This window comes from Oculina patagonica, chromosome 12 (genome assembly GCF_052425735.1).
Source record: "Oculina patagonica isolate OP01 chromosome 12, crgOcupat, whole genome shotgun sequence".
NCBI lineage: Eukaryota > Metazoa > Cnidaria > Anthozoa > Scleractinia > Oculinidae > Oculina > Oculina patagonica.
Genome location: NC_135769.1, coordinates 26,432,947 through 26,457,044, shown reverse-complemented (window position 1 = coordinate 26,457,044; position 24,098 = coordinate 26,432,947). Strand labels below are relative to the sequence as shown.

General features: G+C 38.7%; 1 protein-coding gene across 1 annotated transcript in view; it reads left to right on the top strand.

Annotated features, from left to right (window-relative positions):
• Positions 1–4,679: 4,679 nt before the first annotated feature.
• Positions 4,680–24,098, top strand: part of LOC144633878 (structural maintenance of chromosomes flexible hinge domain-containing protein 1-like) — a 38,002-nt gene continuing 18,583 nt past the window's right edge. The window contains 10 exon segments of the mRNA XM_078492784.1: positions 4,680–5,940; positions 8,925–9,473; positions 11,328–11,497; positions 15,127–15,216; positions 15,897–16,008; positions 16,562–16,671; positions 18,727–18,900; positions 19,956–20,036; positions 21,285–21,407; positions 22,669–22,869. Of these exon segments, the coding sequence (XP_078348910.1) occupies positions 4,695–5,940; positions 8,925–9,473; positions 11,328–11,497; positions 15,127–15,216; positions 15,897–16,008; positions 16,562–16,671; positions 18,727–18,900; positions 19,956–20,036; positions 21,285–21,407; positions 22,669–22,869 (2,856 nt within the window). The 5' untranslated portion in view covers positions 4,680–4,694.

The following is a 24,098-nucleotide window of genomic DNA, read 5'->3' as shown; positions in this document are numbered from 1 at the left end:
TGGTCTTTTACCACATCCTTGTAGTTCGGCTGGATAAGCGGCTTGTGGCACGCTAAGCAGTTTTTTTGGTTTTTCGCTGCTAATTTGTGTGTTTCTTTTTCAAGCTTTTTTAGCTTATAGTGGGTTTCGGTATCCAGGTTTTTTGCCTCTTTTTCCTTTCTGTAATAACATTTTTTGTGCATCTGTCCAAAGTAATTAAGCTCCTTTTTATTTCCAATCCAAACTGGCAAAGAGTCCAAAAAGTTTTGTTTTATTAGCGTTTCTTCGCAAATGTGGCAATTGGTTGCATTTTTGAAGTTTACCCAGTCTTCCCAAGTCATCACAAGGGGTTTTTGCTTTGACAATTCAAATCTTATTTTTTTCTCTTCACTTAAAAGACAGTTCAAAAACACTTCAACGGAGTTTTCTCCTCTGTACACAAATGTTTTTTCGTGTTTACCATCACTTCTTACAACTGTGTAAGCAAATCCGCATGCCTCGTGCTGTTCTGTTTTGTCTGTGTAACTCGGCTTCATGTCTTTTACTTCTTCACCAAGGTCTTTTCTTATCTGGCGCTCCTCGGGCGTTTCGCGTTTACACCCTTCTATCGGCCTTAGCAATGCCTCAAAGTCGGCGTAAATCGTATAAGGCGCTTTCATTTGTTTTTGGTAGTTTTTAAAAGAAAGAGTGTTTTTCCCCTTCTCCGGCATTTCAATCCTTGTTGGCCTGCCTTTAGCGCCATTGCAATATTTTTTGTGCTTTTCGAGCAAGTCTTCTCTTGTAAAACCTGTCAAGCACATCATGCAAAAGTGTTTTTTATGCTGATCTCCAGTTTGGTCATGTAACAAAGCACTTACTCTTTTTATAAAACAGTAGTGCTGTGTTAATCCTGACTCAATCAACATAAGGAATATACGGGGAATGCTATTTTCTTTTTCGCTTAATCTTAAAGGTATAACACATTTGTCTTCTGAATCCCACCCAAGCACATTTATTGCAAGGTCCCTGTTTTGCGCCTCAAGCCTGTCAATCTGCTTTAGTGGAGTTGGAAAATCGATTCCATTGTAGTTAATGTCGTCGTCAACTGGGTATCTGCTTGTTCTTTGTGGATTTTTCCCATCTCTTGGTGGAAATAATGCAGCTCTCAAAGCCCATTTTAGGCATTGGTTGTCTCTGTTTTGCACGTTAATAATTGCTTTTTTGTTTGCCAACTTTGGGGGCAAAGGCAAATAAGTTCCTCCTCTCAATGGCTGATAACGCGCAACGTTGATGTACGCATTTGTTATTCTTTCAATGGCCCACCCAGAGCCGTTCTCTGACCAACCCTCAATTTCTCCCTTTGCTTTGTCAATAAATTTGTCAAACTCTTTTTTTATTTGGTCTTTGTCGTTTTTTAAAAAAAGGTGTGGTTCACTTTCTCTAAAATAGTGTTCCATGTATTGCTTCTCACCGTCTCTTTGTTTCGAAAATTTGACTTCAAGTCCAAAGCTTGCTTTTAAATTTTGTAAGTCATCAATTTCGCTTACCAAAAGCTCATAAAACTTTTTTTTGTGTTTTTTTGCAAAAATTAAAAGATCTTTGTTGTTTTTTTCGGTTTCGGGTATGTCCATTTTCCATACTCGGAGCCATTCGTTAAAATCGGTGTGGGCCAATAAAAAAGTTAAATTTCTTTGGGGGTTTTCTTGAAATTCACGGAGGTTTTTCTCCATAGCTTGCAAAACTTCTGACGAATATCTTGCGGCAGCCATTTTTCGGTGTATATACCTTAAAAATATTTGTTCAATTGATATTTATTCCTAGCACAGGGTTGGCCTTGCGAGCCCCGCACACAAGAGGGTTGGCCTTGCGGGCCCCACACACATGAGAGTTTTGGCATTGCGACCCCCACACACATGAGATTTTACCGGTTGTGGACACAACTTGCAAAAAATAGCGAGGCGAGACTGGCGAGCCAGCGAGCCAGGCGAGCCCGAGCGGTTTTTTTGCAAGTTGTGCCACAACCGGTAAAATCTCATGTGTGTAAAAAACTTTAAAACGTTGAAAACGTTGAAAGGACAAGACATCTAAGGAGAGTGGGGATACCGAAATCCCTAGTGATATGCGTATCCCTTCCTACTATATTATCTCCGATGAGTATTCTGAGAATTAACCTATAAAAAGCAGTTACCTAGACGAAAGGCTTGCAAACGGGTACAAAAGTGAGGACGAGGAATTTTGGGGGATACCGAAATCCCTAGTGATACCCAACCCCGTTTAACAAAAATTATTCCACTGCATTACTTGTTAACATGTTAAGTCTTTTCCTCGATTGAATGATTTCCGTCGACGATTTGCATGTTTATCTCTCTTCTTTTACCTTGGGTCTAGGCTATATATTATTATTCTTTTAGCCCTTTCCGCGTGCTTTCCTGGTTTGAATGCTTGTTGCTAGCTATAGTCTATGTAACATGGTCGAATCTGTACCTCAGAATACTCAAGGAGGGAATACCTATATCACTAGGAACGATTTACTGTGCTTACTTGTTCAGTTACATGTATAGTATAGGTATTTCTCTTTTCATTACAGGTATAGTAGTTCGTTCTTTGTGAGAATTTTTTATTTTATTTTTTATACATTTTTTGTCTGTACCTTAGTTTAGTTTACGGCGTTCGATTTTCTACAAAAGGGTATCGATAACTGACATATTGGAAGGGGATACCCATATCACTAGGGATTTAGGTATCCCCCAAATTCTCTCTCCTTACCTTTTTTTTTACCGTTTGAACGCTTTTCGTCTATTTAACCTACTTTTCATTTCTAGTATTGGTAAATTCTCTCTTCATCATACTCATCAGAGACATTGTAGTAGGACGGGATACCCATATCACTAGGGATTTCGGTATCCCCTGATCCCCAATATATCTCTCTCTCCTGACGTTTTAATATGTCTTGTCCTTACCACGTTTTCAACGTTCGAGATTTTCTTTCTTCATCTTTGTGCCTTGGCTGTTCGTTGTACTCTTGGGACGATGATCAAATACCTATAAATCACTATGTGCAGGAGTAAAGGTCATTACGTTATCCCAATAAACTACGTCTTCTTTGTTTACACATACCTGTTTTATTTGTCACTTAACTATATTGTTAATAACGATACAAATAAAAGGGATTAGTTCACATGGAATAAATGAGCATTTAATAAAAAACAAAACAAAATCTTTGGTCTAAGGTTATTAAAATCTTTGACAGACTCGAGAGGTCAATTTTCACAGCCTGGTGATTGCATTCATATCGAGTTTCTATTGCGTGACAGTCCTTTGTCGGTTTCTTGATCAAGCATTTTCGCATGTGAAATTTTCATCCACCGAGCAAATTGGAATCTCTTACGATCGTTTATGTTTGAAATATTAACCTGCCTTGAAACGTTTATCGATAAGCACCATGTGCGTGTTAGTATAACGGATTCCGGCGCGTGATTCGGCTTTAAGAATAATTGCGCGGACTTGAATCAAACCGACAAACGGTTTGTTTTGCGAAATACACTGGCTGCTTGCTTAACGTATGTACTTGCTGCAAGAGCATTTGCAACTAGCCTATCTAAGACATGCGACACTGAAGTATTGCTATGATTGTACTTCTACTTGCATGCTGGAAAATCACTAGTACTACTTGTCTAAAGTAATATTACAGCTAACAAGGTAATTGCGAAATAGGAATGACCTATACAATAGTTGGCAGACTGGGCAAGACTGCCTTGGCCCCAATACCTAGTTTGTGATTTAGACAAGCATCACCATCCGCCGATGCTTCCCCTATAAATCACTATGTGCAGGAGTAAAGGTCATTACGTTATCCCAATAAACTACGTCTTCTTTGTTTACACATACCTGTTTTATTTGTCACTTAACTATATTGTTAATAACGATACAAATAAAAGGGATTAGTTCACATGGAATAAATGAGCATTTAATAAAAAACAAAACAAAATCTTTGGTCTAAGGTTATTAAAATCTTTGACAGACTCGAGAGGTCAATTTTCACAGCCTGGTGATTGCATTCATATCGAGTTTCTATTGCGTGACAGTCCTTTGTCGGTTTCTTGATCAAGCATTTTCGCATGTGAAATTTTCATCCACCGAGCAAATTGGAATCTCTTACGATCGTTTATGTTTGAAATATTAACCTGCCTTGAAACGTTTATCGATAAGCACCATGTGCGTGTTAGTATAACGGATTCCGGCGCGTGATTCGGCTTTAAGAATAATTGCGCGGACTTGAATCAAACCGACAAACGGTTTGTTTTCCTTTGCCAATATCTGCAAAGACGCTAATATTGTTTGCTAAGAACGATTAAATTTATGAACAAAGCTTTGTGATAAAGCAAAATGGTCTTTGAGTGGAATTTTGGTTTGCTTCACTTGCCCCAGTCTGCTGTATTCAACGCTGTTAGTGGCATCCCCTGAGGGGATGCCAAGATCACTAGGGATCTTGGTACGGGGGTGCCTAAAATTGGGGGATGCCAAGATCACTGCGACAGCGCACTCGACCCAGTCCGACTCCGCATAACAAAGGTTCCTTTTATCGTAAATTAATGTCTGATTTATAGTCCCGGTTTATAGTTGACTATAAATCACTATAAATCTGTAATCATGGAGTCAGATGTTCTATAAGTCTGAATAGTACGAGGAACCGGCGCAGGCTAACGAGGAAGCTGCTCTTCATCAAAGTATTATTAATGGCGTGCGGGCAAACGTCGAATGCAGCAAGCAGCGTCGAGGAGCAGAAAGATCCTGTGCGTATCAATGTGATGTTTATATGCGACGAGTGGAAGTCTTCAAAGGGTGGTCTGTCCACTTTCAACAGAGAATTTGCTATTAATTTGGCAAGAACAGCGACTGACAGCATCAAAGTTCACTGTTACGTCTCGCAAAGCGATGAGCTCAGTAGAGAAGATGCCAGACAATATGGAGTAAACGTAATCACTGCTCGAAATATTCCCGGATCAACCGATCCAATAGATTGGTTGAAAATTCCACCACCGGAACTTCCAAATCCTGACATTGTGATCGGTCATGGAAGGAAATTTGGGACTCCTGCCTACTTCATTGTCCAAGCTGCAAAGTGCAAGTGGGTGCATTTTGTTCACGTGTTTTGTGAAGACCTTGGAAAGTACAAAGTAACACAAAGTGCTTCACTCGATACTATCGAAGAAAATGAGAAGAAACATAAAAGTGAAATTGAGCTGTGTAAAGCAGCAGATTTAGTTGTTGCTGTGGGTTCACGACTACAAGAGAAGTACAGTAGAAGTCTTCCAAGTGTTAAAGTAGAGATCGTCACTCCTGGGATTATCGAAAAGTTTTCCTATGAATCATCACAACTGGTCAAAGATAGATCAATGGTAAAGAGGTTCAATGTTTTTATGTTTGGTCGAGCAAGCTTTGAAGATCTTACCCTTAAAGGTTATGATATTATTGCAAATGCCATTGGATCCCTTGACAAGATGTTTGAGCTAACGTTTGTTGGCTCATCTCCTGGTGAACACCGCAAAATTGAACAGTGGTTTCTTCACAACACATGCATTAGCCGCAATCAAATAACAATCCGTGGTTATTGCAATGAACAAGATGAACTTAAGATGATGTTTCGTGAGTCAGACATGGTTGCGCTTCCGTCACGCACAGAAGGATTTGGGTTGGTCGCCCTGGAAGCCATTTCTGCTGGTATTCCTGTTCTTGTTGCTGACGCATCAGGAATAGCTGAGGCTTTGCGAGAAGTAGATGGTGGTAAGTCAATTACTGTCGAATCGGATAATGCGGAAGAGTGGGCACGAAGAATCCAGCAACTGTCCAACCAAAGTCCAGAAGAGCGACAAAACAGTGCCAAGCTGCTTAAAGAGAACTACAATAAAATGTACTCTTGGAGCAATGAATGTGAGAAATTTAAAAGGATGTTTCTGGAGTTAGTGGAAAGCTTTAAAAAGGGTATGTTTATTTAACCTTTTTACCCCATTGTTAGCTTTATCAGTGCACCTCCTAGAATGTGAGAGATTTAAAGGATGATTCAGGATTTAGCACAAAGCTTGAATGGTATGTCACTAACCCTTTTTGCCTCATTATTATATATTTATAGCTTTTTGTAGTCGCATACTTGATGACTGGAGCAGAGAAACCTACTTAGAGCCAGCCTTCTCAATATCAGTTGACTGTGATCATGTTACAGAAGGCGAAGCTCGGGGGGGGGGGGGGGGTTTAGAAACGAGGTCTGGGCCCAAGTAGCAATGCTCTCACAACTTGCAACGCGCTCAATTCACGATGTAGTCAGCGGTTTTTGGACGACGATGCAACAGGCAATCTTTTCCCGCGAAATGGAAGCAATGACAATCACGACTACCATGCTGGACCCATGCTGTGGAATCACTTATTACACCCCTTTACTGTATAAAGGGGTTCAATTCTCTTAACTAAAAATCTAAAAGCAGTGTGTTTATCCGAAAACTTCATCATCGTCGTGTAGATACATTGTATAAGAACGCAGAGTTTTGTGATGCCGTGATACTTTTTAGTGCTGAAATGCAAATGATTGTACCATGATTTTCAACTGGCCCACATGCGGATTGTAAATGAGGTAAAACAAAGAATGACCAAGTCAACAAACAACCTCGAAACAATAGAGCAAGAACAATAGCTCAGACTGGCGCGGGAATATTCGATCGCCATGTTTTCATTACCATTTCCGTGATGGTAAACTAGAAGTCTACCCATAGGATAAGGGGGCGTGCTATCAGATTTAGGCTATTTTTAGAACAAACCTTGCATGCGAGAAAATGATGTACCTTATTGTTACTTATTTTGTTCGCAGGTACTTAATTTCACGAAAATGGAACAGGCATTTTTTGCGGGTCCTAATTTTCGCAATTTGGCCAAAAATGCGTATTTAACATAAAAAATACAATAAAAACATTAAAAATAAATTTTCGCGGGTCTTTTATGTCGCGATTTTTTGAAAATTGCGAAAATTTAATCCTGCGAAAATAAGCAACAATAAGGTACCAGGTAGTTCCTGGCGTGCATGTGCAATGAGAGTTTTTTTTAAAAAAATACGGCCTTTTGGTCATGGTTGTTATTGGTTTGTGAGGGCCCCTCATTTTGAAGGACTATGAAAAAAAATATAGAAGAAACAGGAAAAAAAATTTTCCCCAAGAGCACGAAGAAGGTGTTTGTCCATAACAATGCTTCAAAGGGCAGTCTAGACAGAGTACCATATTAAGCCAATAACCAGCCGCAAACCCTTCTTGCCTGACTTGCAAGCGAGTCAATCAAAAGCCGCAAACGGCAAATGCTTAAACACGATTGGCCAGTGGTTAGCAGAAATAGCATACTGACTGTCTCATGAAAAACATATCTCATGGCCCGTTACTGGAGACGTAGACTTTGAGCTTTTGAACTTCCGGTGGAATACAATTTAGGGAGTACTGTAATCAGGCGAGTTATCTTAAAATGGGCTGAGTGACAGCGGGAAGCCGATTTGAAATTACAAGCACGAAATACTCTCTGAATTTTATGACACAGGGTCCAATTACTAAATTAATTACATTTATAACAAATTTTGAGGTTAGGAAGTCTTTGAGAACCTCTTTTGTTTGAAAAAAGTCAAAGATATATTCAATCAGTTTTTCAAACAGTAAGAAAACAGCAAAAAAAAAAAAAAAAACCCGTCTAAGTGCATTACACCGGAATGACGTAGGTGTCCAATTACCAGTTCAAATTGGATACCTGTAATTGGACACCCAAATGATTATGTGCCAATAACATGACAAATAGGCACATGCAGAACCAATCCAAATGCAGGATTCTGTTAAAGATACGATTATATTATATAATTTTTATGGAAAATTTAATGTATAGTATTTCCTTATTGTATCCATACATTTTCCTACCTACAGGGTGGGCGCTTATTCAAGGTTGGGTGCTCAATCAAATACAGTAAATTTAGGCTGCATTCAGGCCTAGTGGCCCATCAGACTGGAGCTTATCCCAGTTTTAATGGCATTAAGTGACTAGGATTATTTGTCTATCTATCTACCTATCTTTCCGTCCATCCGTCTGTCCATCCATCTGTCTGTCCATCTATTTCTGCTCCTTTCTGGATGGGATGCTAGTCCACTGCAGGATTACTCCCAGCATTTAATTCACTGGTACCCATTAAAATTTTATACACCTTGGTGGAGAGAGGCACTATGAAAGTTAATTGTCTTGCGTAGGAACACAATGCAGTGACCTCTGCCAAGGCTTACACCCGGACTGCTCGATTTAAAGTTTGGGGCACTTACTATTAAAAGGCCGTGACTGCACTTCCCATCAATGCATGTCATTATGGTGTCAATATTGATCACAAAGCTGGCAACAGTCAGCAACATAGCCAATCAGATCACATACCAGAATCTTGTTCCTGGATTGGTGGCAAATCCTGCAAGAGTTTGAAACTGAAAAAGACTTTTAATTAGGAGATTGTGCCTATTCATCTGTGGCTCCTAACTCATGGAATGATCGGCCTCTTCACATCCATTGTGAGGACAATTTTACTTAAAATGCATCTTTTTAGACTATAGCTTTTGATATTTAATGTTTTTAACCTATATTTATTTATCAAGTGTCTTAAATAAATTATTTTAGTGTTTAACTTACTAACTTTTTATCTTAGTTATTACTATATGTACATTTAGTTTTTTTTAATATTTATGGCATTGTACACGCTTTTGGTCATATCTGCATGCATGTGGAAAAGGTGTCTTATAAATTTTTAATTATTGTTATTAATTATTATTATTACTCCAGTCCCAAGACTGCTCTCGGCTTACATTGTTTTTCAGTTAAAATGAAGCTTGATTTATGGATTAAACATTGCCTACATGTAAATGTAATATTGTTGATAATAATGTTTAACTAAAATTGTTTTTAACCAACAGCTTTGAAAATAAGGATTGATGTGGAAACCATAAAACCTGCAGAACACAACACACAGGATAGAACTCTTGTTTCAGGAATAGAATCAGGAAGATCTGATGGTAGGCACCAGGAGATGTCTGCAGTACCTGTGACATCAGCACATACTAAGCCTTTGTCTACTGGGGCTGAAGTTCTCCAAACACAAAATCTAATTCCGACAGGAGAAGAACTCTTTCGTTTAATTGTTTCCAACTACCTGCAGACTACACCACCAAGGTGCATAGAAGACCATAATAATTTTTTAGCATACATGGAAAAAATGCGAGTCATTGTTACTGGTGTTAGTTTAGGAAGTTTGCTGATAACCGTGAAGTGTGATTCACTCCAGATCCTGGAGGGACTGTGGCAAGATTATTCATCTGGCCATCTTGGTGAAGTGGTTCAACGATGTTTAGTGACAGAGGAGATCTTGAGGGAATTTGGCCTTGCAGAGTTAAAGCTTAAAACAACAATCTTGGAAGAGGAGTACAAAGCATACAGAGTGTACTTTGAGAAAGAATCAGCAAGTGGTTAGTTTTTGAAATATGTTTTTCTCATAAAAATTAATTATCATTTAGTAATTTGAATTTTTTAGTCTACTGATTATTTTTGTATTACAGTTAATAGTGCAAAGTTGGCAATAATGAAGGAGTGATAACGGTTGTTGATTTGATTGATTGATTGGCAATCTAACCATATAAAGAAAGGCCGAAAGGCCTCTCCGCCCTCCCCGCTCTCTCCCCAGAATCGCAACAAAATACCACTGAAATTTAGAACCAATTACTAATTTTGGACTACCAGCGTTCATTCTGATGAATGGTTTTGTTGTTGCAACTCTTTTAAATCCTCAAAAATTCCATTTGCTCTTGTTATTTTATGGAAAACACATGTACCTAAATTGACGAATATACTTGTAATGAAAGTTTTTTAACCTGACATGCATCAACTATTTTTCACAACAAATATCGGTTTCAGTGTGCAGTTCTAAAATCCCAAAAGAGCAGCAAAGACTGTTATGAAACTCTAAACACCCAAGCTTTGCGAATTCCCTAAGATTCTAGCGTATTATTTTAATGCACGCCTTAGAGTATCGTCGCTGCTTTGAGCACACTTACAAACCCTGTACATCATACCAACAACTGGTTTCTCCTTAAAATATTATTTTTGAGAATAAAGGAATTGATCACGATTTATTTTGAGGGGAGGGGACGGCTGTACACAGGCTACAGGAATTTCAATTCCGCTGTCTGTTTTGACGTTATTAGCCTCTTTGACCCTTTGTGTACTAGTGAGGGTCACGATCAATAAACTTGACTTGACTTAATAAAGGAAGATGTCCCGTTTCGTTGGCGTGCTCCAAAACTGCGGAGGTTTGTGTATGAGCAAGCCGTATGTCTCTGTCTTGTTCTACGGGAAAGCTCTCAGAGCTCTCCCTTAGTTTGGGGATCTTTGGATAAGAATTGTTTTTCAAAGTGTGTTTCGGAAGTGCAAGCAGTTTTTCGGAAGAATCTCGGAAAGTGAGCTGGTCAAGTCCATTAGGATATCACACCTGAACTGTTGGCATGAATAACAAAGAAAGAAAATAGGGCAGTGCTTCCTGGAATAACGCCTATCTAAATGCTCCGTTTCCGTTTCCACTGTATACATGTATCAATAATCGTCATAATCAGTTTGTATTCTATTCCAGATGAATACATTAAGTGCATACAGAACGAGCTACAGCTGCTGATAAACACTTTCCTAGAAATACATGTACTCAGCAATTGTCATATATGTATCATTAATTAGTAATATTGTAAGCTTACAGATGAGCTTATAGTTTGGAACATTTAGTTTCAATTGATAAAATAGCTGAGAGGAAAAGGTTTTCCTTTTTATTAGTTAATTATCAGATCCCATAGCAACATCATAAAAATAAAATATATTAAACCTCCATCTCATTGTCTCAATAATCTGATAAAGATCAAGAAAGCACAATTTTTCTCCATTCAGATGGCTGATAGAACACTCACCTGCTCAGGTTTTGTCTACATCACCTTGGAAGCAAACTGAAGAGGCTATTTTTTTTAGAATATACATTTTATATAAAAAAAAATTGAAATAGAGGTTTAATTTTTTAAAAACTGTCTAAAAGTATGCCATTTCTGTGAATTAATTTGAAATTGTCTGTATTTTAATATATAAACAGATACAGACGATCACATGATTTCAAGTTTCATCGTGGAACATATAATCGTAAGCTGCAAGACGTGCATGTAGGCCCTGTCAAAATCTGCGATTGGTGATGAGCTTGTTTGAAAACAACTTTTAATAACCTGTTGTCATCTTTAAACAAAAACTCAAAATCAGTCAATATTTACATGTACGTTTTTTTTAAAAATCAGGAAGTGAGGTATTTGCCCCCAGGCTGGTGGAGGCTGGTGGAGGTTCCATGGCTCAGGTGAATGTTTTACTTTCTTGTGGAAATGATGACAAGACACTGAAGATTGAGAAAGACTGCACCTTTGACGAGTTTAGAGTTCAAGTAAAGTCTCTGTTCCCTCATTTACCAGAGGTTAGTACAACACTGTATCCTTGTGTTCAACTCAAATGGTGAATTAATATCAACTTTAGCACAACTGTAGCTTAACTGTTCATGATTGTAGCAAACTGTTTGTGTTTTCATTGTGTTTTTGAGAGTATATATGGGTTACTGGTATTGACCAAGCACGAGGTCAAGATGGCAGGATATATATTGGCCTAGTTATTTTTCTTCATGTGTTTTTGTCGAGGTCTGTAAACATGTAAAAAAAGAACAAGGCCAATATCCCGCCATCTTGGCAGAACGAGCAGCGTGAATTAAGGATTTATTATATGGGCAATAAGGGAAAGGTAAAGCCTGCTGCCGAGCCAAGTGGCTCATCAGGCCAGAGCGTATCCGGGTTTCTGTAGCATTAAGTAGCTAGGAGTCAAGGCTGTGCTCTAGCGGTGCCCGGTCGCCTCAGGCGACTAACATTTGGTCTCGGGCGACCGAAAAATAAAACTGCTCGCCCGGCCGGGCACCCGGCTCTCTTGTTCGCCGTTCCACACTGAAGTATAGCAGGAGATTGATTGTAAAATTATGTTTTTGGCTGATTGATAATGTAAATTGTGGGAAAATAGGCTTCCGCACATTACAAAGTCAAATGTTTACGCTTGCCAGCGCTGTCAAGTTCGTTCCACATGATTTAACACAAGCTTGACTTCGCACGTGACAAAATGCACGAACATTAAAAAGATATGTGTTGAAATCTTGAGTTTTTTCCTTGAGATGATTTAGTTTTCATTTATTTTGGTATATTAATAGTTTTCGTAAGTGCAGTGCGTTGGTGTTAACATAAAATGAATTTCTTCGTATATGCAAATGTCTGCCTCTTGGGCTTCGTCTGCAGATGTTTACATACATAGGAATAGCGACAACTTGTTGCACTCTAAATCTTGATATTAAAAATGTAATTATCATTTAGCTTAAATCGAATTTATTTGTTTTTAGACTCGTTGTGGTAATCTCAAACGAAAATTCTTAACGACGTTTTCGTCGGATGTATCACAAGTTTGTCAAAATGCAGTGGCCGCTAAAAATAGTAACAAACAACTCCGCCGTGTGTGAAATTATTACCTTTGGTGAATTGCAAAAAATAAATAAATATAAGATTGTTTGCAGTTTCATGAATTTCTGCAAGTTTAAATCAATCCGTTTCTTAATCAAATCGAATGGATTAGTATAGATTATCATTCAAACGGTGGTTCTCTCAGCCTGACCGTCGAAAAAATAGAAACTCAACCTAATTAAATGTTCTTTCTTAAATTCTTGTGACGTTCTTAATTTTTTTTTGAACTCTCGACAAATTCACCGCTGAAACAAGAAAAGCTTGCAATTAATTGTTTAAGCCTTAACTTCTCTGGCGTCTTTTTATAAAACTAGATAAAGTAAGGAATTTTTGCGAAAAGGACGAAATTTTCCCATTTTGGCGCGAAAATTTTCAATGGGTTTCCGCATGACAGCATACAGGAATTCGCACTTTTTCGACTCACAAAGCCGCTATATTTGCTGGGTGGAATAATTATTCTATGAATCCGAAATGTTGTGTTTATTTTTTGCAAGAGAGACTAAGCAAGATAAGAGGGCAGTAATGCATTAACCTGTCACTTGTTTAGGGTTATACCATAATGTGATCGTTGGAAATAAAACTTATAGTGGCTTTAAAACAACCTTCTCTTACAAATTCTCTGTATTAACATTGATGTAATGTTCTGTTACTGACAAAGTCAAAGTTGAATTCATTGACAAGAAGCAACAAATATATATTTAATAGTGTGTGCTGTTGAATATCCAGGTAATCAACAAGAATTCTTAATTGGTTTTATGATTTAAATTCATTGGTTAATTAGTTATTAACTTATTAAACCATGATAATATTAATAAATTAATTAATTGAATAATTAATTAGTTTGGGTGACCAACCTGAAGGGCTGGGCACCCTACCTGGCAGGGTTGGGAGCCCGAAGGGCTCCCAGAAAATTTCCTTAGAGCACAGCCTTGAGGAGTATTTCTACTCCCCCCTGGATGGGATGCTAGTCCATTACAGGGTTACCCCCAGCAGTAAATTCGCTGGTACCCATTTATACAGCTGGGTGGAGTGAGGCATTACGAGACCTGGCCGGGGCTCAAACCCGGATTGCTCAATCTGGAGTCCGGGGCACTAACCATTAGGCCACCACACCTCCTAGGCAATACCGTCATGAACTAAGAACTGATTTGCAGAAAAATCACGGGCAATCCCGAGCAGGCAAGATAGGCCTATCTTGCCCATTTGGGTAGCCAATGACAATGCAGGGCTTATCTCATCTTGCCTGCTCACAGAGCCACCAATATTTAATAAATATTATTTATAGGATTTTGTCTGAAAAAAAATAAACACCATCTTTAATTAGTGAGGTTTTGCAAGCAAGGTGTTATGCTAACCATTAACCACCAACCACATGTTCCGGGGTTTTCTTAAGTCTAGAGTTTTCTCACATGTTCTGGGTTCCTGGTTTAGTGGGTACTCGTTTTACCTGATTCAACTTGATACAGGGTTGTAATGGGCGATTCCAGAAAATATCCGTACCATACCACGGACGGCTTCCATATTTTAGCCCCCCTTGCCTTCGGAAATTCCAAAATGCGTTATCCCCCCATGCCCTCGGAATTCCATAATCATTAACCCCCCCTCCCGTTCAGATTTTTCATTTTTTAGTCAAGCTCTTTAGAATTCCCGTCAGGGTTCGCAAATACGCCCAATGTGGCGTATTTTACATCAAATTATTTTAAATGACTCGATCTGTACATAGAGACAGTCATTATGACTCAAGAAATTCTGGGATGAAAATGTAAAAAAAATAAGACTTTTCTCCTTACCCTTGTTCAACAGATACAACCTACATTAATTTTACATTGCCCTTAACTGGTGCAGAACATTAAAATAAGAATATCGTGTGATGCACGTGTGTAAACTCGGAAGATAATACGATCGAGTGCACTGACATATCCGCCATCTTGGATTTGAGCCTTCGGGGTCAGCAGTTGCTCCCAACCCACGTGCTTCAAAATGGCGTCTCGAAGCGTAGCAAAAGAGTTTCCCACTCCACTGAATGGACTAAATAATTGTGGATCCGCTTTGACAAGAAAACAAAGAGCGAATGAAGAAGTTCATCAATGTTAAGGCATCTGAAGATTGATGTAGAACCCACATTTTAGCGATTTTCTTTTGTAAAGGAACGCAAACACATGCCTGATCGATCGATACTTGTCTTGTATCCTGCTTCCGCTACGCGGTCGTCAGTTCGTGCTTTATTTGCGACTTGGTAGTCCACAAAATAAGCATTTTCAAGGAACACACTCTTGTTTTCTCCTCTGGAAATCCAAGACCTGGAACTCCCCCATGCCTTTAGAATTTCCAATCGTAAGTATCCCCCCATGCCTTCGGAATTCCAGTTCAATGAACCCCCCTTGCCCTCGGATTTCCAAAAAGCCGTCCGTGGTATGGTACGGATATTTTCTGGAATCACCCAATGTAAGCAGATTGTCATGTGTGTATGTGGGATATTTGTGACTTACCAGTAATTTATATATCTGCCTTGTTTGATTCACACTCTGATCTTTTGTCTTTTTCTCTTGTTTAGCATTTCACTATTAGTGATGGAGACTTCAATGAACTGGATGCAGGGAATTTTCATCAAGTTAAAGACAGCAGACTTGAAACATGGTGTCTGGTGAGGGATGATGTCTCTTAAAAATTAACATTATATTGAATAGAAAATTTTTTTAGCTTACCATATCTGTGTAGCTATACTTACATGTACGGTACGGCCAAGTATCAGTTTAAGGCAACATCCTGTAAATTCCAAGAATTGTCTGCTTGCTCTGTTTTCATCAAAGAAGTTGCTAAGCATAGTCCTATCCTTTGGGGCAGATGATGGGGATACTAGTCATCTTGCTTAGGGGTGTAAATTATGGATTTTGGTCTCACCTAGGGTGTTCAGGACAGAACGCCAATGAATATTTAAACTGTCAAAGTCTCATTAAGGGTTGTGCTTGAAGAGATAGAAATGCAGTCTTAGCGTGTCTGTTGCATACCTACCCCTTTCATATGGGAGTCCCTCGGAGACACACTGGCTGGAAAATTCTTTAAGTTCTTGGAAGTGCTTTTTTTTTAAATTCAGTGATACAAATTGGATGCAGTTTGAGTGCTTTTGTGTATGAATGGAAATTGTTCCCATCTGATTGAATAAGCCAATGATTGTGTTGAACTGGAGCTATAAAGCTCCTCACCACAGTGACTTTGAAACAAGCTCACTTCTTGACAGCTGATCTGCCTTTGGCAAAAGTACCACAGGTGTGAAGTAGCTTTTGTTGTAATCTGAGGAAAATAATTTCTATTTTACTTTGGCAGGTGCGTGGCTCAAAAGAAGAGGCCTTCAAACTGGACAAGCCACATTCTGAACTGATGCGCTATGATGTGCACCCAAATGCACTCACTCAAAGTGGCAATTACCATTTCAGTGGTAAGAAATAGTTTTTATTACAGTTTGTAGTTACTGTAAAGTGAATGAAGTTTGAATTGCTGTGTAGCCAACACCAAGCAACTATTTTTTGCAAGAGGATTGCTACATGGACATGTACTGGTATTAACTACATGTACCTCTGCTTATTTTCATCAGTGGAAACTTAATTTTGTGCAAATGGAAGAGACAATTTTCATGAGACTTAAATTTTGCAATTTCGCAGAAAAATTGTGTTGAAAGGAACTTCTTGGAAATTTTCTAAATGCTGATCCACATTAACAAAGGGGTATCCTCAGAATCTCAGAATCAGCACTACAGATATATAAAGCCATATTTTGATGATGATGATGATGATAATGGTTATGGTGCATTTACCAAAGCTCAATGTGCTTCACAATTAGAATTATGGGACAAGATTAGACATGATATTGAACAGAACCATTACAACGCAAAACTTAAAATGGGTAAACATGTTTGTTTGCAATAAAGCTAAACATTGACAGCACTGGTCAGCATGTTAATTCTCATCTTTGGTATTATTTTTTTTTTGCAGCCAGCTACCAAGCGTTTTGTGAATTCATTGACAACAGCATACAAGCCACAAGTACCAACAACTGTAAAGACATGGAAAGAACAATAGACATACATATCTTCCTTAGAGATGTAAGCAATTAGCTACCTAGCCCGATGACCTCTACCTAGTTCAGTCAAAGTTTTCCACCTGTACTTGTAAATAATAACTTTATTAACTTTCAATCAGCAATGAGTGTAAAAGTGTCAATTGCAGAAGGAGGGGGATATGGGGGACCCTGAACACTGCAACACCACGAAAAAAAATGCTACATCACGGCAAGAAAATTTGATGAAACACCGTCACTACAATAAAGTCAAGTTGCATATCAATGAAAATGGCTTGGGATTGGCAGCTTAAGACGGAATCCACTAGGAAGTCGAGTAATATTTATTAAAGTTGGACAAAAATCAAGTACCGGAATAATTTATTTAAATCCTATTGCGTTATTTCCTACCCTTTCAAAGTTCACAAGGTATAGGCAAAATCTCACGTGTAGCCATTTTGTAAATTCGTCTTAAGCGATTCAGTGGAATTCAGCGGAACTTCGAAATTTGTTTTCGATGTTTGGTGTTGTTAGAAAAGATTTCTTTTGATAAGATATTTGAAGCAGTAACAAAAAAGTTTGCAATAAGGTGGAAATAATTCTGGTACAACAATTTCTTATGAAAATGATATTCAAAGTTCACAAGCTATGGGCAAAAGCTCACATCTTTTAAGCGATTCATGGGAATTCAGTGGAACTTTGAAATTTGTTTTCGATGTTTGGTGTTGTTAGAAAAGATTTCTTTTGATAAGATATTTGAAGCAGTAACACAAAAGCTTGCAATCAGATGTAAATAGTTTTGGTACATAATTTTGTCCAATAACTACTCGAAGTCCTGGCGGATTTCCTCTTAAGCGTATTAATGATCAACTAGACAATATTTTACTGTATTTTGTTACAAATTAAACAAATGGTACATGCTTTTAACAAATAAGGACAGATAAATGAAGATATCAGAGCTAAATTTAGTTCTGTAAAACCGCTAATTATTTTTGTTTCACTGAACACTGTAGGTTTAAAAACACAAACATTGCACACCATAGGGTTTTAACAACACCGCAACATCCCAAGATGGGATGTTATTCATTGCAACACCGCATAAAAAGTAGCAACACCACAAGTCCCCATGTCCCCCTCCAGAAGCAGTAAAAAAATTCAGCGACTAAGCTTATTTCACTGACTGATGAACATCTTTCTCAAGAATTGAAGAGCGTAAGTGGATTCGGCTAGAAGTGAACATTGCCAAAACAATTCCAAATTTCATGTGGGGGTTTGTTAACAAGTGTTCAACGTTGCACTGTATTTAATTTCACTGGCTTAAATTGCTTCGTTTCCGAGAAATAACGTATGCAAAAACCTCGGTTTCTCCAATCAGTGTCTTTAGAAGTTTCTTTGTTGAAGTCCAACAAAGGAAGTCCTGAAAGGTGCAGACTGGGCAAACATGGTTTGCCCAGTCCTTCAATAACAGGTCCTTCAATAACAGGCAAAGCTGTCCTTGTGGCCACTCTCTTAAGTGACCAGTCTACGTGTCATTACAACTACCATTAGAAAACCCAGTTTTTTTAAATTGGTTTAAACTGTCACTCAAACTCTGTTAATGTAAGCCACCACTCCCATAAGCCATCATTACACCTTTGGGAATTACCGAGTAGTCTGTTTCTTTGTTTGTAAGCTCTCGTAACTGACCAGTAAAAGATTCTGATTCCTGTTAATCCAGTCTTAAATAAAAGTATACACAACTTGATCACAATTGCAGTAACATTAATTAGCCAAAAAAAAATTCATTGATAAAGATCTTGAATTAAGCATTCAAGGTGATTTCCAGCTGGGGTAAGAGTGTTACCCTGATACTGAGGCAGAAAGCTTTGTGTACGCTAAAAGCTTTTGTTAGCAACCAGCCTCTATTGTTGTCCCTTGAAAGATTTTATTCTTGTAAATGACCAGCTCTAAACTAGTTACTACTAACAGTGCAACATTTTTTTCAAATTCCCAAGGTTGTCACTTACAGGAGATTGACAGTTATTGTCTTCAGATGAAAGAAAGCCTATAGTATATTAAGAGCGTGTAAAGTACCTAATAGTTTATTTTGCTTTGCTTCTAGAAATTGGTGGCTATTTTTGACAATGGAGAAGGTATGACATATGAAGGATTGAAAGCCTTTGCAACATACTTTTTGTCGCAAGCTGATCGTGGCCTGGAAAAGGAGGAAGTAGATCTCATTCCTGCTTACTTGGATGGTGCTATATCCAAGTTTGGTGTTGGAGCTACACAAGCAGTAAGTCCTACCATCTGTATGTTTGACAATATACTGATATTGCAGGGAGAAGGTGGGTGGGGACTGGGGGGTCTAAACCTTCTGCTTCCCGTACCTTTTACTCCCGCTTCTGTGGTGGTTCCCATTTCTAATGGGAAATGTTGCAAAATTTTACCCATTTTCTCCCGGTTCCTGGGCACCTTAGGAATCCTTCTTCCTGCCCTCTCTTCTCCTGCCTCCTGCCCCATTTCTCCCACCCCCCTGTCCCCCTCCACAAGAAACTGCCTGTAGATGTTGATTGTCGGTGAAGCCAAGAGAGGAAACTTAAATTCATCACCAGTGCATGCAGGAGGCAGTGTCATCATATTGTGCATAGATGTTTCTTGAATAGACTTTATTCATGTTCTTGATACTGGACTGGAACTAGCTTGCAATGGAGGCAGGGGGAATATCATTAAAAAGAGCTTCATTTCATTCAAATATTCCCCACATTAGCCTCCACTGCAAGCTACAATGTAATTCCAGTCCAATACCAAAAATATGAATATGGTCTATTGATTTTGATCTTACTGAAGTCCCAAATCATCTGGTCAAACATTGCATTCAATTTGTGAAATGAGAAGAGAAAATGTATGTGACTTACTCTTGTAGAAAAGTCTGGAAGGTAACGGAACTTACAAACAATATAACAAAGTTGTACATAATAAAGATGGTAGATTTTAAGCTCGGTGATAAATAGTGAAGAAATTATTCTACATGACACGAGCGTGGGACAAAGAAAAAATCTGAGTCTGAGTCTCACGTAGCTCAGTTGGTTAGAGCGCCCAACCGGTATCTGGGAGGCCATGGGTTCGATTCCCGTCGGGGACTCAGATTTTTTCTTTGTCCCATGCTCCTGTCATGTAGAATAATTTCTTCACAATATAACAAAGTTGTTGTTTGAATCTAGTACTTAGTCCTTTACTTAGTACTGTTTATATTAATCTGTATGGTTGTATCAGTCCCACATATTTCTTGACTTTCATAGTTGAAGATCAGCTTTACTAACATTTAACTTGGACCATTGTTTATTATAGGGTTTCTATCTTGGAGACAGGATTAAAGTAATAACCAAGAGAGAGGAATGCCCATATGTCACTGAGATCTCAATCTCCAAGGTACTGATGTGGACACTTTGGATTCATAAAAACACAGACGCAGGGTTTAACGTCACCATGCAGCTTGTTTTATGTCATCTGAATTCTGGTCAATAGAACATGTCAAATTATTTTTTATTCCATTTCTGCATTGCTGAACTACAATCCTAGACAAAAGTCCTTGGGACACTTAAAGAAATAGTACTCACTGACCAATGCTTTTGCGTTAAGAACTCATTGTTTAATTTTCCGAGCCCCCCTTTCCCCAAAAAAAAATGTTGAGATAGTGTCCCACGATGGATGGAAATCAACATTGAATTGGGGTTGGAGAGGGGGAGGTTTGACAATGTCAGTTTTCCTTCAAATTGGTTAAGAGTCCCAAGACTTTTGTCTAGGATTGTAGGCTATAATTGAGATACGTCTAATTTTATGCAAGGGTATTTGTACTCTTCCTTATTGGGATGCTTAAGCTGTAATCCGTGGCAGGTTTAACCCCCAGCATTCTGTCAGTGTGCCCCAACAATCTTTCAGGATACATTTAATACACCTGGGTGGGGGGAAGCTCTATGAGAGTTAAATATTAGTGCCAAAGAACGAAGTATAATGACCCTAACCAGTGCTTAAACACAGACAGCTTGATGTAGATACCAGTGTGCTAGGCCAGCATGTTTTCCACGTCAACAGTTTGCTTGTTGTGTTCAAATTTCAATTTCACCTGAGTAGTTTGATGTACAGTACATGTAATGCTTAGGTGAAATAAGAAATTACTGACTGATCAACTGCACGCTTTTCTCATGAAGAATTTATGGAATTTTCTGACTTAAAGAGCTATGCCATGGGGATTTCGCAGTTTTTTGGTCTAAACTGTTCTGAAATAAGTGGCAACTTTAACCATAAAAAATATTGTCTCTGAACATTCAACAGAAGATGTAACCATTATTTGGGGATAGAAATCAAACTTCGGCTATCAATATCAATTCTTTTTGAAGGCGGGTGGAAACAACTTGAAAACGTTGGCTACCCTTTTTTAAATTGCAATCCATTTCCATCCGAGCCATCCGCAGCCAAATGCACTTTTAAACAGTTTTAGTGCTCTAAAAAAGCAATTGTAAATAAAAATGGACCATTATTTTTTAGGTTTCCTAAAAGACAAATATAAATTGGGCTGTCCAAAATCTGTTAAAATCCGTGACATAGTCCTTTTTAGACGCCTTTCATAAGTCGATGTGTGTTCTCTATTGAATAATGCCTTCTTATGTGTCTGTGCAGGAAAAGCTACAAGAGCGAGCAAAGGAAGGCAAGCCTGTTTTTGAGGACTACAGATGGATAAGAAATCCAAGTGACACCACCACATTGGAGCCAGGGGAGGAAGAGAGATGTCTGAAGGACATTGTGAGAATTACTTTTAATTATGAATTTATGCTCGAACAGAGAACTGTCCTCTCTCACACATTCATTCCAGTAGGAGTCTTTTGCTAAAATGTTAAGGTCCTTATCCAATCCTGGACCAAGTCTTTGGGGAATTCAGATAGCCAAGAAGGAAATAATAGAATGTTTTATAGTTTTCTTAGCAATTAGTATTACGAAAGATTTTCAATTATCAAACAATTTGTTTTATAAAAAAATGTCTTCTATTACACCTTGAGAGGCAGTAATTTCCAAACTCGAAAATACATTTGCGGATTGCCCCCACTCTGAGCAAAAGCTGGGTAGAAGGGGGAGGGTGGGGGGGGGGGGGGGAGAAGAAGGGACAGGAAAGAGAGGGCTTGAATTTTCACAAATTCATTCTACTGGACAGGTACAGATGTAGTTGTACGTGTTGTTTGTGGCAAACTCTAAAAGGAATACCCAAAGAGTTTCCATTTCTTTTTGTTCAATCAGAAATACATTACAGTACATGCTCTTTTAGACGTGTCTACTACTATCTAACTGGAAATGAGGAGCAAACGACTTTGAGAAAGTCTAGTGCCATGTTGTACATATATGGGTATCAACATTTGCCACATTCTCAGTCAATTCTTGAAAGCCTCACAAAGCCCTTGGTAGTCTACGGCTACTGGGCTACTCAGAAATCTTACTCATGGACATAATTTTCAATCAGCACATTAAAGGGACTGTGTCACGGCCGAGTTTAGTCTATTTTATCAAAAATAACTTCTCTGGATATCAATGACAAAACCATAGCTTCGTTTCAAACAAACATGTCTCCCGGGCGTTATAATTGAAAGTTAACAAGCAAACGAGATTAATTTTGAAAACAGTTCTTCAAAACCCATATCGCAATCCGTTTTAATCTTCTTCAATTTTTGTCCATCCGTACCTTCTTTTGTATTTGCTGTGTTGTCTAAATGTTCCTTCACTGTTTTAAGTGGTTATTGTTATATTTTACTCGATTTAATGGCCATTTTCTTATGTCTAAAGTTGGCTAAAATCCGTGACACAGTTCCTTTAAAGAGACTGTATCACAGATTTTAGCTAAATCTAGGCATGGGAAATGACCATCAAATTCGTTGAAATATAAAAATAACCTCTTGAAACAGTGGAGGAACATTCCAATAACAAACCAAATACAAAAGAAGGTACGGATGGCCAAAAGCGACGAAGATTGAAACAAATTGTGATTAACGAAAGCCAAACGTTCTCTTCTTAACAGATTGAAAGGGAGGCAGCATACACACAGTTCACGATGATCATTATCACCGGTATCCGTGATATTCACGTCAATTCCATCCGGGAGGACGGAGGAAACAGCCTGGCCAGGAATCTTGCTCATGTCTACCACTTTTACCTGTTTGGTGACCGTGGCCGCTCGGGTAACATGAAGTTACCTTCCTTGGGGAACTCTAAAGTCCCTGTAAGTAGAAAAAGAAAAATCCTCGAGTCATGTGGCCCATACTGCCGGAGCTTATCCTGGTTTCTGTAGCGTTAAGTGGCTAAGAATATTTCAACTCCCCCTTGAATGGGATGCTAGTCAATCACAGGGTTACCCCCCCCCCCCCCCCCCTCTAAGCATTATGTCACTAGTACCCATTTATACACCTGGGTGGAGAGAGGCACTTTGAGAGTAAAGTGTCTTGCCCAAGAACACAATACAGTAACCCCGGCCAGGGTTTGAACCCGGACCTCTCGATCCGGAGTCCGGTGCACTAACCATTAGGCCACCGTGCCTCCCACAAGTAGACTGCAACTAAAATGAAGGAAATCATCGCAGCTATGAAGTTATGGAGCTACATCACAGTCTATATCACTGATTACCGTATTTACTCGAATAAGCGCCGCCTCCGACTAACCGCCTCCCTCGAATAAGCGCCGCATTTTGGACAAAAAGTTAATAAGCGCCGCCCCCGAATAAGCGCCGCAGTCCCGATACGGCGCTTATTTGAGGAATTTCGTTTAACTAAAAAAGGCACTACAAAGCAACTCTAAAACAAGCTTAAACATTCCTTTGCATCCAAAGCGATGTTTTGCAGTTATGAGTGATTGTTTTATCGCTCTCCCATTAGTTTTTTTATTCAACACTCTTACAATACGTAGTTCTTTAAATGTTATGAAGGCCGCAAACTTTGCCAGGACAGTATCAGCAACTTCTGTATCAGCAAGAGAGGAATACTGACCATCAAAAGACGCTCTTTTCAATAACTGTAAAAGATAAGATTCTTTGTGGCGTCCAAATTTTAAATAAGCGCCGTTCTCAAATAAGCACCGCCCTCGAATAAGCGCCGCACTTGAGGCGCGAAAAATTTAATAAGCGCCGCGGCGCTTATTCGAGTAAATACGGTATGCTAATATTTTTTAGAATTCTACTCGTATACTTATGCAAATGCGACAATCTGATTTGTTTGAGCGACTCATATACTACTAGCCGTTGGTACATGAGTTTGCCCGATCTCGGAATGTGTGAAGATTAATTATACTCTGTTATACAGAAAAAATTGAAAATCGTTCAATTGCACATAGTTTAGATTATTCGCTTTGGCCTGCGGCCTCAACAACTATCACCTCAGAAATTTCGAGCTCATAATCTAATAATGTTTTGTTAGTATAACCCAGGGACCGACTATTAGGCGAGCTCGCAGTCTGGTT